This window comes from Rhododendron vialii, chromosome 5a (assembly GCF_030253575.1).
Source record: "Rhododendron vialii isolate Sample 1 chromosome 5a, ASM3025357v1".
Lineage (NCBI taxonomy): Eukaryota > Viridiplantae > Streptophyta > Magnoliopsida > Ericales > Ericaceae > Rhododendron > Rhododendron vialii.
The window spans coordinates 18,217,670-18,236,325 of NC_080561.1; the positions used below are offsets into that span (position 1 = coordinate 18,217,670).

Sequence of the window (18,656 nt, forward strand, 5' to 3'; positions counted from 1 at the left end):
ACTATCGTGCGAGTAAGGCACTCCGTCACGCGATGGTGCGCTCCGGCGCACCGATGGTCTGAGCCTTTTTACCAGTGTGTGGTTTACATATTTCTGGGTTCTGGGACATATCCAGAATGATCCCAGGGGTACTCCAAAACAGCAGAAATGTAAATTAACTACAAAGCTAACAGTTTATACTAAGGAAAGTAGTAAACTGATTTTTTACATGCTTGCAGAGTGATCTATATACAAAATACAACATAAAATAGTAGGACACCAATCCCCACACGGTCCATCGCGCGCAACCACGGAGTGTCGCGCACGAGAGTGGGACCATCGCGCGCTGGTTCGTACCATGACGATTTTTGAAACCTTGCCAGCTTTAGGACCAGGACTGGTATTGATTACCAACCTTGGCCCTGCCAGCCCCACTCAGGGATCAGAACAAAAAATAGAACAAAGGTAAACTATACCTTTGGTTTTTGAGTTTTGAAAGGTGTTTGAGCTTTGAATTGAGGTTGAGGTTGATTGAGGTGTTTGAATTGAAGAAGAACAAGCTATGCTCTTTGTGGTACTTAGGGTGTAAACCTTTGAATGCCAATTTTTGTTAACCCTTTGAAAGAGAGCAAATGGGGGGTATTTATAAGAGAACAAGGGAGTTAGGTCTGGCTGCAAAGAGACGAGCTCAGCCAATCCACGAGGTTGGCTGAGGGTGCTTGGTGGTTAAGCTTCCCAGCTGATAAAGGTGATGGGGACAGGTTGCACCGCCGCGCGAGGGAGTCAGTCTGGCGCGCGATGGTGCGCCCTGGCGCGCGATGGTCAACGATCAAGCTTTGACTATTGACCACCACCTAGAGTGCGATGGTTGCGCCCCGGTGCGCGTGTACCACCTACTCACGCGTTGGTCAACGGTCAAGCTTTGACCATTGACCAACACTTGTCAAGTTGATCTACGCGTGCAGGCTTCAAATCAGCGCGCGTCAGTAGGGTTTTTGGCTTTTGAAGTGGCTTAGGCTAAGATTAGGTTCAAGGGTTTTGCAAACACTCAAAGCTCAAGCACTTATCATTCCCGGGGTGTTCTTGATCCAATTCATCATTGGGTAATCAAAAACCGTAAGTAAACTAATCTGGAAGCCCAGATTGGGGTGTCTACACTTTGTTATTGTTGGCCACAAGGGAGCAAATATTGTTGTTGTCGTCGAAAAGGAAACATTGTCAGTGTTGGTAAACAATAAACAAAATTCGGAGATTGGCAACGCTCGGTGAAGGCATTTTGGTCAGCAAGTGGAGTGTAGTGCAGTTAGTGCCTCCCTTGTACTCCAATGCATATGGGCATGGTTCGATTCCCCGAAATACCCATCCCCCAAGTTGCCTACTCCCTTCGTCCCAAATTATTTGTCCGGTCCGCAAAACGATAACTTAAAAATAATGCAATTTTTTCAAGAAAAAATTCAAACTTTTTTCACAAATTAAAAATACTCATTGATATCTAGTAAGTTGTTGAAAAACTTTTGATTTTTTCTTGCAAAAATTGTATTATTTGTAACACTCCGTTTTGCATACCAGACAAACATTTTGGGACGAAGGGAGTATAATAAAGTAGATTAGATTAACGAATGACCACAAAAAGAAAAAAAGAAAGAAAGAAAGAGTGTTTTTGTCAATTGCCCGAATAAGCTTAGGTTGCGGACACACGTTGGGGCACGTGGGGTCACGTGCCCCCGGAGCTTTCGAGAAATCCAAAAAAAAAAAAATTATACATAGATAGGTTAAAAATAATATATCTCAGGAAGTTGTCACAGAACTCTGCTTTGGCAGAGTGGTAACCGTGCAAGATAGAGAGACAGTGTAGCTGGGGTTAAATTCCCCCTAGCCACATTTTTTCTCATGTTTATCCAACTACTATTTAATTTCTCTCTCTCTCTCTCTCTCTCTCTCTCTCTCTCTCTCTCTCTCTCCGTGATGCGTGTGGACATTAAATTTTTACTTGACTTATTTGAACACATTTTTGTAAAAAGACTAATGTGGTACGACTATGTACTTATAGGTATGTAAAAAAATTAATACTTTGTACAAATACTGTAAAAATTGCAATTTAAAAAATGGTCAGTTTGGATCAAGAATAGTAAGTAAAAGTTAGATATAAATACAAAAAAGTCTTATATACCATCATAAACCATTATCATGGTGCAGTGGTCATCACAAATTGTGAAAAGTTCTAAGGGTTTGAGTTCAATTCCAAGGACCCTCTATCCCTTGTTTTTTTCTTTATTCTTTCATTTATTTCTTCATTTTCGTTCTACCTCTTTTCCATATTTTTTTTTTGTTTTTGTTCTACCTCTTTCCTTTATTTCTCCATTTTTGTTCTATCTCTTTTTGTTTTCCTCCCAATCCATAATATTATGAAAATTAAATTACTAAATTACAATATCTTTTAGTTTACTTGCTCTTGACTTTGGTATTAATTTTACGGTTGCCACCACAACAGTTGAAATGGTATTTTCAGCTATAAATATTGTGAAAAATTGGTTGCGGAATAGAATGAGTGATCAATATTTAATGGTTAAACGATAATTTAGTGTTATACATACAAAGAAATATTTTTTAAGATTGTGAATAATAGGTGCCCCCAGTATATGAAATTTCTGTGTCCGCCACTGACCTTAACCCAAATATCCACACATAATGGGCATCACATAAAATAATCTTCTTATCAAGTAAGTACTTATTTGGGCTTAGGGTATTCACAATGCCATGATAAAAAATTGATAACCAAAAGTTGCCACATCAACTTTTGATTATTCATTTAAGAGATTGATAAGGTTAGCAATATAAATGTCTACATTGGTATAATAAAAAATTGGATAACCAAAATTTGTCACATCATCTTTTCAAACTACAAAAAACTAAAACTTATGAACAGTAGAAAATAGTTTTGAAACTAATAAAAACTATTTACTAGAAATAGAAAATAGATTTAGAAAATTTTTGAAAAAATTTTTTTTTTTTTAGTAAAATATAATTTTTTCAAAAATATTGTTTGAGAGAGAGAGAGAGAGAGAGAGAGAGAGAGAGAGAGAGAGAGGGAAGAGAGATAGAACATTTATGTATAATGATTGATTTATTTAACATCTCTATTGTAATAAGCAAATGAGTGTAGATAAGCAAAATTTAACAATAATACTCAAAAAATACCCCACATTATAATAATCAAAGTCAAGTCTTTTAGCAAAAACCAAATTCCACCTATTTCATAACCAAACTTAACAACTTTTACCAATAATCAAAATTCAATAACCAAACTCAAAACTCAATAACACCCCATATTGGAATCATCTCATCGAGACGAATAATTTGGTGTGGTCGGGTGCGTGATTGGAACTCGTTTGCGATTGGACACATGTGCATTGTGTGTTGTGGGGATTTTTTGGTTAGGGATGCAAAAATAACCAATGTGGAGGTAGAGGTTGCTAAGTTTGATTATGAACTAAATGGATAATCAAATGCTGACATGACACATTTTGGTTATTGGTTTTGATTATTACCATTGCACATGCTCTAAGATTTATTAGATTTGGTTATTGTCAAAAGGTTGATAGTTTTGGCTATCCAAAATCCAAAATTTGATTATTTCTAAGGAAGTTGTTAAGTTTGATTATAGCACTGTGAGACATATTTTGCATCAACATTGTTAATTTTAAAAACGTTTTACTATTTTGCATTAACATTATTAATTTTAAAAACGTTTTACTTTGGATTATAGCATTCTGGATATTCTTAGTAGAACAACCCTTCTTATTTCTCTTTGATGACAAGTTCAAACTTGAGACTAGAGAGAGAAAGAGAGGGAGAGAGAGAGAGAGAGTAGTACACCATCTTTAACCAAAAAAGAGAGAGTAGTGCACCATGAACACCTATCTCTTGTCCTAATCAACTTCGGCATTTCGATTCCCCTCTGTCTGAGAGAGAGAGAGAGAGTGTCACACCCCAAAATGAGAAGTGACCGGCCGTGAACCACAAGGCCAACTCATGGAACACGCAGCCTAAAATAAAATAAGTCGTCGATCAATAAATATTTTTTTGTTATTAAATAAATCTCAATCATAAGCATGTGGCACAAACATCCCATAAACCAAACAATCTCAAAAAGATCCAAACATCTGACAAAATGTTTCAATTGCAGAAGCGATAAATAAAATACTAAATTATGATGAGACACCCTAAGGAGGTCAAACAACAGAACACCCCGAGATACCGCCAGAGTCCTCCTAACTGCCCAACTTGCCTGAAAAAGAAGTTTGAATAAATCCGTCATCTGACGAGCTCAGTGAGTTGCAAAGCATGTATATTAGAATAAAGTTCTGAAATAGGGATCAAAATATATAATTTACCATGTCAATATAAATTTGGCATACAGGTGAACAATAAAATAATCAATTAATCCAATAAACGATTCATCCGATAAATCTTAATGGTGTTCTCAATCCAATCTCCAACAACAATGGAGAACCACAACCAAAATCAATAGTACCAAGTGCCAGTGAATAAATATCTCATAATTGGATCCAATATCGAATCTTAAAGTCATCATGAGTAGGCAGCCCGTGGAACTTTTCCCAAAGAACGATTCGGTCAATAACAACCGTTGAGCATTAGGGTCACCGGCCTAATCCGATCTCTTCCCTAATGGCTAGAGTCACCCGCACACAGAGGATTAATTTCTCTGGACTTCCAAAATATGTTCCCATCAATATCCACAAAGTTCTCACCAAAAGATTATTCGAACAACAATGGTTTCACCGATACCACATGCCAATCTAATATAATCAAATACAAACAATATGTGTTTCCAATTTTAATAGTAAATTTCTTAAAACAACAATTTAGGGGATGCCGGGAAGTTCGAAAGTACATAACATGTTTAACCACTCACCTGGGTCCAAAAATAGTACAACTTGAACACGCTAAAAGATGCTAACCTGAACCAAAGAACAATACGAAATGACTAACTTATTCAAAGTTTCGAACTGACTCAACAAACTAAGAATATAAGATACTATTAAACTTGTTAATCTCACCCAAATCCTAAATTATTATAACAACAGTAGCCACCAAATTACCAAACCTTTTTTTCAACTCCAAACCTTCAATAATTAATCACAAACCTACAAATCCCAAACTCCATGCACCCAATCCATGTGCAAACACCACACCTCTTGATCCCATTCCTAACCTCCACCGCTCCGGCCATATGAATCGGATTAAAAGAAACGATTGGTGCCAAAAGAATGGAACTCAATTAACCTCTCGGTAATTCCATTGTTATATACCTTCCAAAAGTCAAACTTTACCCCAGCCCATGAACGACAAATGATGGAAAAAGGAACAAGATCATTTACCCGATTGATCACCAAACCGCCGAACTCAAACGTCTCTGCATCTTCTGCCTTTCACACACAAAATTCTCTCAAACTTCTTATCTCAGACGCTCTCTCCAAATAAAAACCCTACTCCACTAAAATATCCCCTAACGAGTAACTTTATAAAAACAACCCACTAATGTAATATCCCTAATTTGTAGCTGACTAGTTAACTTACGTATCCAACTGATATAAACTAATATCCCTAATTTGTAGCTGACTAGTTAACTTACGTATCCAACTGATATAAACTAACTTTTGTAATTAATATTTATACTTATACCCTCAAACACTACAAGAAAATGCACTTTCAGCGACTAAATTTGCCTATGCAAGACATTAGTCGTTGGCAAAAGCATGCTTTTAGCTATGAAAAATCAAAAGCGTCGGCAAACTTATCGAAAATATTAATTACTTTTCGCGATGTAGATACTATCGAAGGCAAAACAATTGGATTTGGATTGGCTGCCCTTCAGATAGAATGAGGGAAATATTTGCCAACACTATCGTACTTTTGGCGATGCAATACGCGTAGCTATAAGTAAAACCTTATGGCAACAAGCATTTTACGTTGGGAAAAGGTAGTTTATTGGCAAACATTTTCCAACATAGGTTAATTGTGGTTAATGTGTTTTTTTTTCCTTCTAAATTAACTATTAATAGAAGCCTTTGTTTCTAAATTTATTGTTTCTAAATTTTTCTCTCCCCCACCTCTAAAAATTTCTCTTTTCCAAGTGAGTTGTTGGAGTAGGGAAAACACTAGACCAATCTATCTTCCCATCGAGGGAAAGATTTATCTTTTTTTTGGATATTTTACCAAAGTTAATTCAATATTGAAACAAATTGGGGCTAGCCTAGTTGGCTAGGATTCTTTTATTTAACCAAGAGGTTAGGAGTTCAAGTCTTTTCATTGTGTGGGTTTTTTTTTTTTTGTATTTACTGGGGTTATTTCTCCCCTTAGGACTTGTAGTTGAGTTGGGTTGTTTCACTTGTTTATCTCGTGGACTTGATGTAGTGTCCCGAGGTTTGTACTTTATATTTTATACATGATGTAATGATCTCTCCTATCAATTAGCAAAAAAAAAATTTCAACATCAGGATTGTGTTATTTTTCCTTTTTTGTCTTGAAACAAATAAAACATTTATCCTTGCTACGTGACATTTTTTGTAGTGTCCAACAAGTGGACGATATATCAATATGATTATAGTGGGCGTCCATTATTTTAAAGCAAATATTTTTTTCAATTGTTTGATGATACTAATTTTTCTCTCTAGGACGTCTTAAAACTTTAATGATATTGAAATACAATCGGAATTATTTAATTTTAGGGATATTTTCTTTAGCTTTTTATTAAAAAATTTTGGAACAAGTATTCGTCTCGGCGAGATCAATTAGAAAAGTATAACATAAATCGAAGTTGAAAACATTCAGAGAAGGCAACACTAAACACAAAAAAGACAATTGTTTCAAATTTTCTCCGTCTCTAATACGTTTTTTTTTTTAAAAACTTTTGGTTGTGAATTTTTATTTCTAGACTCCTCTAATTGAGATGAATAATTAATACTGTAGAATAAATCCAATACCAACTAACAAATTTTTTTGAAAAAAGTAATAAATATCCAAAGAAAAATTTAGCCGGCCCAAAGTGCTCCAATTAAACAGGTTAAATTGTTGGATTCGGATCCATTATGGCCCCACTAAGCAAATGTAATTGGAACTGGCACAGAAAAGCAAAAATTTTTAGGCGGTTTAATTCCGCGCTCTAATTTATTTTCGTTTCATTCCCAGTTTTTCCATGATTTCCTCCTCTCTCGCCTCTTTGTTTCTCTCTCCCACCTCGTTACTCCTCTATTCTTCCTCTTATATATTAACCAATATCTAAGTAATATTCCTCCTATATGTTATGCATTTTTTAATAATGTTTGATACGATTATTTAGTGGATCTCAATAAGACGAAACTATTTTAACAATCGAGGCCATTGATTTCATTGTGCTTATTGATTAAATCATTATTATAAAAATTTAGCTCAGTCGGGTTTGGAAAGCTCTTTGATTGGGATGCAATTTGTTTTTTTGGATGATAATTACCATCCGATCAAATGTGTAGCGATACCCAATCAACTTCATTCTTGGTACAAATGATGAACTTCATAATATGTATAAGATAAATGGTTCGGATAAAAAAATAAAGACTTTGGAGGGGGTTGGGTCTTGCAATTTAACACTTTAATGCCTCAGAATCCATCAAATGTTATCCGATCAGGCGGTCCTCGATATCCGATGATCTTCGATTTTTGTGACAACTATGGAATTAGTGAGACGTGAAATCTTAAATGTTCAGATCGACCACTCTAAAAATTAAGTTGGTAATGACTTTTTAACTTCTATACGTTCAATGTAATTCTTAACAAACTAAGTCTTGTGTTGTACTTGAACGTACGGTAGCTATTCGACCGCGACACAAATACGATGATCCAAACTGATGCTTTTGTTTTCCATATTGATTATATCATTCTCGTAAAAATTTGTCTTGATTGGGTTTAGAAAACTTCTTTATCGAGACACAATTTTATTAACAAAATGAGTTTTCTGTCCGATCAAATGTATAGCGATACCTGATTAAGTTCATTTTTGGTATGATTGATGTACACCCTAATACATAAAAGATGAACGGTTCTGATCGGGAAAAAAAACACTCAGGTGGGGGTCAGATATTGCAATCCAATACTTTAATGTATCAGGATGCATCAAATGTGGTCTAATCAGGTGGTCGCCGATATCCGATGATATTCGATTATTGTGATAATGACGGAATCAATGAGACGTGAAATTCTTATGGTTTAGATCGACCATTACTAAAATATAGTAACTGGCTGATTAAGAGGCCGCAAGTTCGAATTTCATGAAGGCTGAATATTCTCAACCTTTGGGCCACTAGAGGTTGCCCGATCATTTACTTCAACGCCCTGAAATCAATTGTGTTGGGCGTAAACTGGTCCGAACATTTGATATTCGAAAAAATAAAATAAAAGATGCAACGAAAGGGCATAGAATTGGTATATGTGATACATTTATATATATGATACGATATGAGAAGGAATGGGTTTGGTAAAGTTTTTTATTTTGTCTTTTTTTCTAAGTAGTATAGTTTTTTGATTTTGTTACATATGCAGATATTGCACCTATTTTCTATGAGAGGGAAAAATAAAAACACTACAGAAAAGGCGCTAAACTTTGGCGCTCAAATTTTTCCATCGGTTCCCTACTCAATCCACGATGTCCTCTTCTCTTGCCTCATGGAAAATTTTTTAGTGCCGAGCGGGCACCGGCCACGTGGTGCTGACCATGCATCTCGGCCATCCAAACGTATTTTGGACGGCCCAGATTTGTTTGGGCTTGAGGGGGTGTTTTGGTAATTTCATACTTAAAAATTACCCAAACAGATCTGGGCCGTCCAAAACACGTTTGGACGGCCAAGATGGTGCTCGGCACCATGTGGCCAGTGCCCACCCAGCACTGAAAAACTTCTCCTCGGCTCTTACTTCCCTCGTTATCATCGATTCTTTTTCATTCCCACGCCTTTTATCTTTTTCTGTCAATTTTCAGAGGTTTCTTCTAGGGGCTCTTGAGAGAAGCAGTCAATCAAGGTAAAATTTTCTCCTCTTGTCTCGGCTCTTACTTCCCTCGTTATCATCGATTCTTTTTCTTTTCCACGCCTTTTATATTTTTTTTGTCAATTTTCAGAGGTTTCTTCTAGGGCTTTTGAGAGAAGCAATCAATCAAGGTAAAATTTTCTCCTCTTCTCTCGGCTTTTACTTCCCCTCGTTAGTCGTTATCATCGATTCTTTTTCTTTCCCACGCCTTTTATCTATTTTTGTCAATTTTCAGAGGTTTCTTCTAGGGCTCTTGAGAGAAGCAGTCAATCAAGGTAAAATTTTCTACTTCTATTTTTCTGTGTTTGAATATCGACCTGTGGATATATTCATGTTTATTTGCATAGAAATTCTCTCTCTCTCTCTCTCTCTCTCTCTCTCTCTCTCTCTCTCTAGTTCAATTGGAGATTGATTCCACCCAATCAATCATATATGCAGAAATATATACATGTATATGTGTGTGTAATGTGTTATTTTTGTGTTGAATGTTTTTCTCATGGCACATCCCAAAAGTTCAAGGCAGAATATCTGCTCCCCAAGGCAATAGGATATGCTCGCCAAGGCAATAGGATATGAAATCTAAATCACCTTCGTACCAGGAAACTTACTTTATTAAAATAATGACCACAATATTAATGGTAGTTGCTGACAATTCCAACTTGTATACCTAACCACTAACCAGCATTGTTCTTCAATAAATTTGTTATTTTGCTAGCTTAAAATATTAGGAAAAAAAGATTGTGGGAGTTTATGATTGCCATATATGTGTCGGACACTTACCGCAAAGAGTTTTTTTGGACTTTTTGGGCTTTTTTATTTTGCCTTTATTCAGATTTTTTTATTTTGTTCGTTTTGTGACAAACTTTTGTGGATTATTGAATCATCTCGATGAGAAAAACATTCAACACAAAAATAACATAGCCTCACCAGCTTCCCAGCCAACCCAGCCAACCTAACTCCCCACCTTGTCTACCCAACCTCACCAGCTTCCTAACGCAGGTATAACAATTTCAAGATTAATGAAATTTTTTAGCCTTTCAAAAAAAATAGTGAAATAACATTGTGGTCTTAATAGCACCAACCTCAGTTGTGGTCAAGAAGCGTGTGCGAGGCCCAACTCAAGGAAAGAATATGGACAAGGTTAGGAAAGAACTTGGTCATCCTATACCTGTTGAAATTGACCATGTGGCTCGAAAACTAGTAGGGGATCATTCCACTGCAGTGGCGGCTGTGTAAGTTTTATTCTTAATGAGGTTAGATAATTAACACCCTACGTTATGCCAAGATCTAGAACTATCATGATAATCACAATACAATCATTAAGCGAAAAATCATAGAATCAAGAACGGCGTACCCGGATCCATTTATGTGGAACTTGAATGATCCAGTAAGTGACTATAGCAACCATAATTTACTAGAGTACTAAACTCTAGGTGGAAGACAGGTTTCTCTCCCGTGCCTTACTTTCTAGCCTCTTAGTATATCACGTTAAAATTGATGGAACCCTAGACGCTCTTTTATAGGCAGAGAGAGGACCGGTTTCCTTAATGAACATTATACTCACTTTCCATCAAAGTAGAGTCTATTTAAGAAACAACTTCTCTATTTGACCAATACAATAAATAAAGATATGGAGAATCCTATTAAACTCATAATCAATGTGCCATATAAAATATGTGGGCCTCCACAATGACTAAATCAAAAATTAGTCTTACAAGCTGTCCTTGGGGAACAAATAAGAGATCATGCACCTGTTCGAGACATTTGTTGGAAAGCAATTGATTTTGGTATCAGAGAATCCATCGTTGTTAGAGTTGGGGTAATTTAATTTAATGTTTACTCAAATATTTATCACATTATTCATTTGAATCATATGTCACAGAAATATTGCAATTATTTTTTCTAATTGCAGCAAACTTTTGACATTGGGGACTACAAGAATGATATGGAGGCTACGGAAACCATAGACCTAAAGTGTTAGGATTTATACAAGGAATGGAAGAGCAACTTGTGCACATGCTATTTTGCCATGAAAAATAAGGTAGCTGACCCCAAAAATCATGCACCATATCCCTGTAAGCCAGAGGACTGGGTGTTCATGATTGATAATGTGTGGGAGACCAAGGACCGGAAGGTAACAGTGTCTCACGCAACCCTTTTTTTTTTTGCATGACTCATAATTGCCCATGTTACACATCTTACCCATATATTGTATGACATGATGGTTCATAAGATGCATGTGATACTTATTAAAGAATTTTGGAGTTACAATGTCACCAAAAAAAAAAAAATTTTAAACTTCTCTTTTGGCAACTAGAATTTGAAGTGCATTGTTTTCTTTTTTTAAGGAAGACAAGGTTAAGGAAAATATCTAGTTTTATGTGTTCTTTTGTGTCTTCTTTGCTACACTATAATAGTTGAACAAGATTCAATACAATAATTAAAAGAAATCATGCTATAGATGTTGTTTCCATCAGTAAAATGATTAAAAGCTACTTCATGCCATACCCAGATCCTATCTGAACATATATGAGTCCACACATAGTTTTCTTTCTTTAATATGTTGTTGGCATGAAAAAGAATCCTGTTCAACTTGGCATTTTGGTGGATTGAGAAACTTGATTAGCATTACAATTGGATTTGTTTATTTCCTTTTAGACGAAGTCCAACAGAGGAAAGCATGCCCGATCGAAGGTGAAATTCAATCATACAAGTGGCTCCAGATCGTTTATATCGCGAGCTTCTATGATTGTACGTTTTGGCTTAGAATTGTGAACTTACTACTTTTTTTATTATTGAATTCATACTTACTGGAAAATTTGATGGACTTACAGCTAAAAGAGAAGCGTAAAAAATAGAACATTGCGGAGAAGTTTGAGATGACCCATAGACGTCATCGACATGGGGGAGAGTGGATAAACGACAAGGCTCGAGAGCATCATGTATGTATATTATTCATTCTTAGATGTATTGCTATTCTGTTTTCGTTTTATCTTTGCAATTTTCTTGTCACGAACTAACAGATTTAAATTTGACAGGCTACATTAAAAGCAAAGCTTAAAGAACAATCGCAGCCTAACGTCACTAATCCTTCATCTGAGCGATAAATTTCCGTTGATGTGCTTGGAAAGAGGTCAGTTTATGTGAAGGAATACGGGAGCCGCATGAGTACTATTTCATCGTTCAATCAACCTCAGGAACCTGATCCCGAGGCAACTGTTCTACAGAAGAAGGTTGACGATCAAGCTAAGACCTTGACTAAGCATTCTCGGACAATGACAGTAGTTCAAGGCCTTCTTCAGGTGTTGGCGCAATACTATTGATGGAGGCATAATAGTAAAAATATTCGGGTGCGGGCCTCGTGACTATACCGTCTCCGAGTATTTTTATGGGCCTTGGAAAAATTCAGCATACTCTGATTGTTAAAAAGATTATATTAGAAATAAGTTAATGTTAATAGTACTAGGTGCATGCCGACGTGCACAGCATGTCATTCATGCCCGTTGTATAGATGCGTTTTGGATTTTGTTTAAATTATGGTTGTTGTTGATCATAGCAAAGGCTATATGGATAAGCTTGATAAAGTGTATCATCAGAAGTTGATAGTTGTAGAAGTTATGGCCTAGATAAGTTTTTGCACTGAAAAAAAGGTTTCAAGTTATTCAGCTACTTGCATGACTTTGACTTTGGCTATAGGGTTTTTTATACAATTGCCAAAGGATTAGACATAGCAAAAGGTAGAGTTTATTCTAGTCAGACAATTCTAGTCAGACAAAGCAAAAGCTCTTGGTAGAGTTTATTCCACCAATGTAATTGTGTCTGCCAAGATCCTTCTTCCTAACCAAAAAATAACAATAAAGAACCAAATAAGCCAAAAATCAAAAGAATACAATGAATGTAAAAATTCCATTTTCGACGACCAAGGTGGCTGCATACAAATAACTGAATTTAACAAAAATAAACAGTAATATAACAGAGAGAGAAGGAATGTACCTTAAGAGTTTGAACAAATGATTCAAAATTGGATACAGAGAAGAAGATGTGATGAACTCAAGGGAGATTTTTAGGGTTTGCAATGGCTGCTGTAGCTATCCATGGTCCTTTTGAAAGCTTCATCTCCAAATCTCTCTCGACGAGGTAAAGAAAGAATGATGGAGGTTCAGCCAAATGACATTAAATTCAAACTTGGGGCTCTCGACCTACTCAAAACCCAAACATCTGCAACAAATATCCATGAACACCTGCATTTGTTTTAGTTTTCTTATGAGCGCATTACGATTTCACATATTCTCACGAGGGGTCTGATCCACACAGGGTCTACAAACTGCAAGACTCATGTTTTGTAAGAGAATTGTATCCTTGTTTGTGTCTGAAAGGTGTGCACGTACAAAAGAATTGTAAACCAAAGAGTGCTTCCTTATGTCTACGCCGAAGAGCCGTTAGATTTAAAAAGCTATGCACAAGCCAAGAAACTTTCGCTACTTTGAGACTATAGTTTAATTTGTCAAATAGTAGCATACCTAATGATGCCATTTTTCTTCATTTGCAATGGTTTGATTGCTATGTCCTTGTTGGGCAGGTGCTATTCGGGCGGATTCAACTTCAAGCTAGGCTTTGCCTGGCAGCCCACATACATGCATTAAGAGACGAAGAACAGGGGGGAGTTTAAATATGAAGTGATGTATCCACAAACAAATTAGCACATCCATATGTATCTATTACATACCATGAACTCTAGCAAGTGGCAACTGTCCATTGAAGAACAAAACCCAACTCTCAATATCACAATATACATGGTTGCTTTGGGTACAGTTTGAGTTGAAAAGCAACATCTCCTCAATTCATAGGGAATGTTCAACTACAAAAGGTAGAAAATGGAAGTATAAAAACTAACATGCTATGGCTTATAAGTTCACAAATCCAAAAAAACAAAGCTCGCCAATTAAAATTGTGCTAGCTTTTGCACCATACAACTGGTGTCACCATAATCATTTCACCAAAACCCTAACTTATTTTGCTACAAAATACTTAACGAACATACACCACAATGTACTTAATGAAAAAGAAAACATACATAAGAAAGTAAATTATCAGATCAATTACTTTTTTTTGAAAGGCTATCAGATCAATCACACGTTGACCTCTTCGCCAAAATTTTTCTTCGGGAACTAAAACTTCCGTTTTTGGTCACCACAAAAAAAGTTGGAGAATTACGTACTCTTAGATCTGCGTAAATTAAACAACATTTCAATGTAATTTTAATTTTCAACAAAATTTTCTCAAATTTTCAAAAACAGTGAAACTGTAACGTAAAGCTTCAGAAACTAAATCGCTATTATTATGAGTTTTGGGATAGTAGATTTAGGGGAGAGGGCGAGCAGTAGATTCAAGAGAGAGAGAGAGAGAGAGAGAGAGCAAACCACAGATTTGGTTTTGGTTGTCTCCGGCCACCAAAATCACCACCACCACAGATTGCCAACGCCACTGCCCTCTTTATCTCTCTGATTCGCTAACTGCCAACCCAGAAAAATTAGCACTGACAAAGACATGCAAAGCATGCAAATCGGATATATAGGGAAAAAAAATAGAGGAACAAATGCAGCAAATCAAAAGAGATACTCCATGATCGGCGATGGAGATACATAGAGAACGTAGCAGCAACGCCCCCTCCGACCGAATCGTCAGCGACGAAGTCCCAAACTGCCTGAAACTCAGTCGTCGTCGAACTCAAAATCGCCTGAAACTCTTGAATCTTGGGCTACAAAAGAGATGCAAAGTGGAGGTTTTTTTAGGATTGAAAAACCAGAGGAAATAAAGACCAGCCAAACACAAATGTTCACCACCTATTGCCACGTAACCCAGTAAGCCCCCACAACCAAACACGTAGCCCAGTAAGTCCAAGCAGTGCAATTACCATTTTACCCAAAAAAAAACAAAACCAAGCCAACACTAAAAGGGCAAAACATACATACAAAGATTATATGGTCGGAGAGCCGATTCTGCTTCTCCACGGGACGCGCATGGCTTCCAGCACTTCTTAACCTCTCTACAGCCAAGAAAAACATATATACAAAGATTATATGCAGAATAAAAGAGATTTTGGGAGGAAGAGAGGGTTTTTTTTTTTTTTTGATTTGTTTTTTTACAAAGGGCTTGGAGGAGTGGAGAGTGAGAAATATCAGCCCAATTCACCAGATTTGGGAATGAAACAAAAGAAAAAATTCCAACTCAGAGAATGTATACGCAAAGATTCAAGTAATTACAAGAACATGTAACCGAAGATTTGAGGTATGCTTTGATAAAGCTTTTGCGGCTAGAAAACCCTTGTTCATTGACAAATACATTCCTCAACTTAGAGTAACCAAATCCACTCAAACGTAGAAAAAAATTTAAAAATTAACACAAAAAAGAATGAGATCGATTCAAAAGAACTTAAGTACATATATTTTTTCATCACAATGGAGGGTGGTGGGTGAGATAGGAATCAGAGCTTTGCAATTGAAATAGCCCTAGGTCTAGTTGTTCCGAATCCATCCACTGGTCTTATATACTTGCTTAAATCTTTTTTTTTCTTTGTTCATTCTGAATTGCTCCATTTTAGCGAGGGTAGTGCCCCACATAGATACCTCCAAACAATTTAGCTTCTATCTGGAAACTGCAAAGCTTTCACAAGTCAAAACAGATAAATGCTCCAAAAAGTATTTTGGATCAATTTGCGAATACGTTCTCTTCAGAATTTCAGGTTGCAATGGATCAACCTTGTCAAAATAGACATCACCATATACACATATTACCTCAGGAAATTGATAAAATATTTTAGTCTGTAGAAGACCTAAAAGTTATAAATGGTCCAAACAAAACAGGCATCATATCCAGAACTGAAAACAGCTAAGTAATCCATTTTGATAGTCTGCTAATGCACTGCAACATGTGCCTAATGTGGCTCTCGGTTAGTAAGACTAGTCCTTAACAAAACATTCCTTTTGGTTTAACCACAAAGCCCAACAACAAAATTAATAGATGCTTGGAAAGGCTTCGTCTTCTCATCCACTTCTTCCAAGGTTAATCTATGATACTCACAAGTCAACATATGTATATTCTAATCATCATATATAAAAACAAGTACTTTAGCAATTAAAAACAAGTCAACACATATTAAATTAGAAGTTATTATATTAATAGTAGTTGAACACACAAACAAATCAGACTATATTTTTACTTACTCCTCACTTTCTAATACTGCACTTACTAAACCAATCAAGTATACCAGACAGTGAAATTTCTGAAAAACCCTACGTCAAGACCCTCAATACTAACATGCAACAGAAATCAGAAAGGGGGAAAAAGCAAGCATGCAACAGAAATGAAGAAGGGAAAAAACATCAAAACCAGCCAAGCATAGCGAACAGAGGAATTTTTGAAAAAACTGGCACATAATCAACAAATCAGAAGTACTCTATGATTTCGAAACAATGAAACCATTAGTACTAACATGCAATAGAAATCAAGAAGGGGGAAAACATTAGAAACTAAAATATTAAAAGATGATTACTGGCGGTAACGAAGTGACGGTCGTACTGCATGCGCTTGTGAGCCCTGCCACTTGGCTTCTTCTTTTTGTCATGTTTGGACACCTTCGGGGTTTGGCCTCTCACCTTACCAGCATGAGCCAGCGATCCGTGAACCTTTCCTGCAAAAAGAACAACCCAAAATTAACAAATAGGCACACAATCAAGGATAATCGTCTACATATTTTGAGAAATCAATTCGAAACCCTAGAAGGCATCACAAAGAAGCCAGTGATCGAGATCCGTACCATCGAGCAATATCGTCTCAAAAGGAGGCCACAGAAGGTGGTCTCCGGAGTTTGGAGCGAGGCGGAGGAAGTTGGGCGGATGCAGAAGAGAGAGAAATAGCGGAGGAGGTGGGAAGAGGAGGGTTTTCTTCGTGGTTGTCGCCATCTGCAAAATGGGATGGCGCGTTCTTTTTGGTACTGTGGAAAGTCATCAAGTGAGAACATCGTGCCACGTGGGGAAAGTGGTAAATTACAATTATGGGCAACCGCAGCAATACATAAGGCCAACAATTGAAGGGCATAATTGTCACAATCAGCCAAAATTGGCAAGCGAAAGTGCTTCTTATTAAAGAGGGGAAGGAAATTTGAATGACAGGTGCCGTTAACTAAACAGTCGTTGTTGGTACGATAATTTGTGCTAGCTTTGGGGGCAAGGTGAGTTACAAATATACTCTGGTTACATAATTTTTTTGGATTGTTTATGTTTGTTTTTTTTATAAAATGTTAAGTTCCAATATATTAAAAATAGACGTTTTGTACATAGTGCATATTAAGCATGACTTTTTTCTAAAAGGAATTTTTAAAGCAAACATGGGATTAATTTTTGGAAAGAGAAATAAAAAGTTTTGTGGCAATATCTGGGCAACGAGTTATATGTGGGCAGTGAGTTATTATGGGCAGTGAGTTGCTCTTGGCACTTATCGATGGATACTGCCGGGTATCCCTTTGGATTTGATATCATTTCCCTTATTTTGCTGGGGTCGCTCCTCATGCTACCGCTGGTATTATGCCCATTACGGATTCGAGCCTGGAAGTTGTTAAAAAATATTCTTGATTTTATGCCTATGGGATGTGTTATTTTGATTATGCCAGGATTTGTGTTGATGCCATGTTTTATGGTGATTGAGATTATGCTCTGCATGCTTTATTCAAATTATCCCATGTTTTCTTATGAAACCCTAGTATACCGTAACTTATTGAATTGGTTTTGTGTTTTCATAAAACTTTTTTAGGTATTCAAGGTTAAGGAAGGTTGTCATTATATGTGGAAGATTCTAGTAGTTATGGCTAAATAATAAAAGGATATGATGATAAGTGGCACGTGTGTGTTGGCCACAATGATGTATTTTACTTATTGAAGTTCAAAGTCTGTACTGAGTTCGGACGCTAATAAGCTTTGTTGTAATATATTTTAAATTATCGACTTGGGAGTTTTTAGAATAAAATTTTATGGTTGTTAATATCAAGGCTGTAGTGGCCCAAATAAATGGGGCTCCGTACTAACTCCAAAGACATACCACCGAGCTCCGTACCAACTCCGGAGACATACCACCGAGGGCTCCATACCGACCCTGGAAGCATATTACCGAGGGCTCTGTACCGACCCCGGAGACATATTACCGACGGCACCTGAGGGCTCCGTACCAACCCCGGAGACATACCACCGAGGGCTCCATACCGACCCCCGAAACACAGTACCGAAGGCTCCCGAGCAAGCCTCTTGCGCCTAATGAGACACATCATCGAGAAGAATCCTCGCGAAGGGCTGACCTGGCCATGTGCTCCGTAACCTCCTTATCTAGTGCGTCATCTATGATGTCACCCGAGGCGGTTACCCGAGCGTGACCTCCACGCACTAGCTTGAAGGCCAAGCAAACCAAGATCTATATATACAAAGGGACTCTAAACTAAAGAGGTATGCCATTCTTCCCTAACTCTAGATCTACATCCTCCCCTGAGATCTGACTTGATCGTCGGAGGGTCACTGGGCTATTCCAGCCCTAGTGACTTGTTGCAGGTCCAG

At 37.0% G+C, this 18,656-nt stretch overlaps 1 protein-coding gene and 2 long non-coding RNA genes across 3 annotated transcripts; 1 reads left to right on the forward strand and 2 right to left on the reverse strand.

Moving 5' to 3' along the window:
• Nucleotides 1-10,773: 10,773 nt before the first annotated feature.
• LOC131326683 (uncharacterized) lies at nt 10,774-12,361 on the forward strand. Its single transcript, XR_009200076.1, has 5 exons — nt 10,774-10,876; nt 10,970-11,191; nt 11,716-11,808; nt 11,892-11,999; nt 12,096-12,361. It is a non-coding gene; the product is annotated as an uncharacterized LOC131326683 (long non-coding RNA).
• A 466-nt stretch (nt 12,362-12,827) lies between these two features.
• Nucleotides 12,828-13,855, reverse strand: LOC131326472 (uncharacterized). Its single transcript, XR_009200005.1, has 3 exons — nt 13,578-13,855; nt 13,051-13,275; nt 12,828-12,894 (listed from the first exon to the last, which is right to left on the reverse strand). It is a non-coding gene; the product is annotated as an uncharacterized LOC131326472 (long non-coding RNA).
• Nucleotides 13,856-15,042: 1,187 nt separating this feature from the next.
• On the reverse strand, nt 15,043-17,206 carry LOC131326630 (uncharacterized). The gene is made up of 2 exons (XM_058359480.1): nt 16,874-17,206; nt 15,043-16,747 (listed from the first exon to the last, which is right to left on the reverse strand). Exons 1-2 carry the CDS (start codon nt 17,016-17,018, stop codon nt 16,587-16,589), a joined length of 306 nt encoding a protein of 101 aa, XP_058215463.1. The 5' UTR covers nt 17,019-17,206; the 3' UTR covers nt 15,043-16,586.
• Between the last annotated feature and the right edge of the window lie 1,450 nt (nt 17,207-18,656).

Bases quoted from the DNA above. Each gene is read 5' to 3' on its own strand.
- LOC131326630 (XM_058359480.1), bottom strand. From the start codon at position 17,018: ATGGCGACAACCACGAAGAAAACCCTCCTCTTCCCACCTCCTCCGCTA. The intron at 16,748-16,873 runs GTACGGATCTCG...TTCTTTTTGCAG, and splicing joins TGAGACGATATTGCTCGATG to GAAAGGTTCACGGATCGCTG.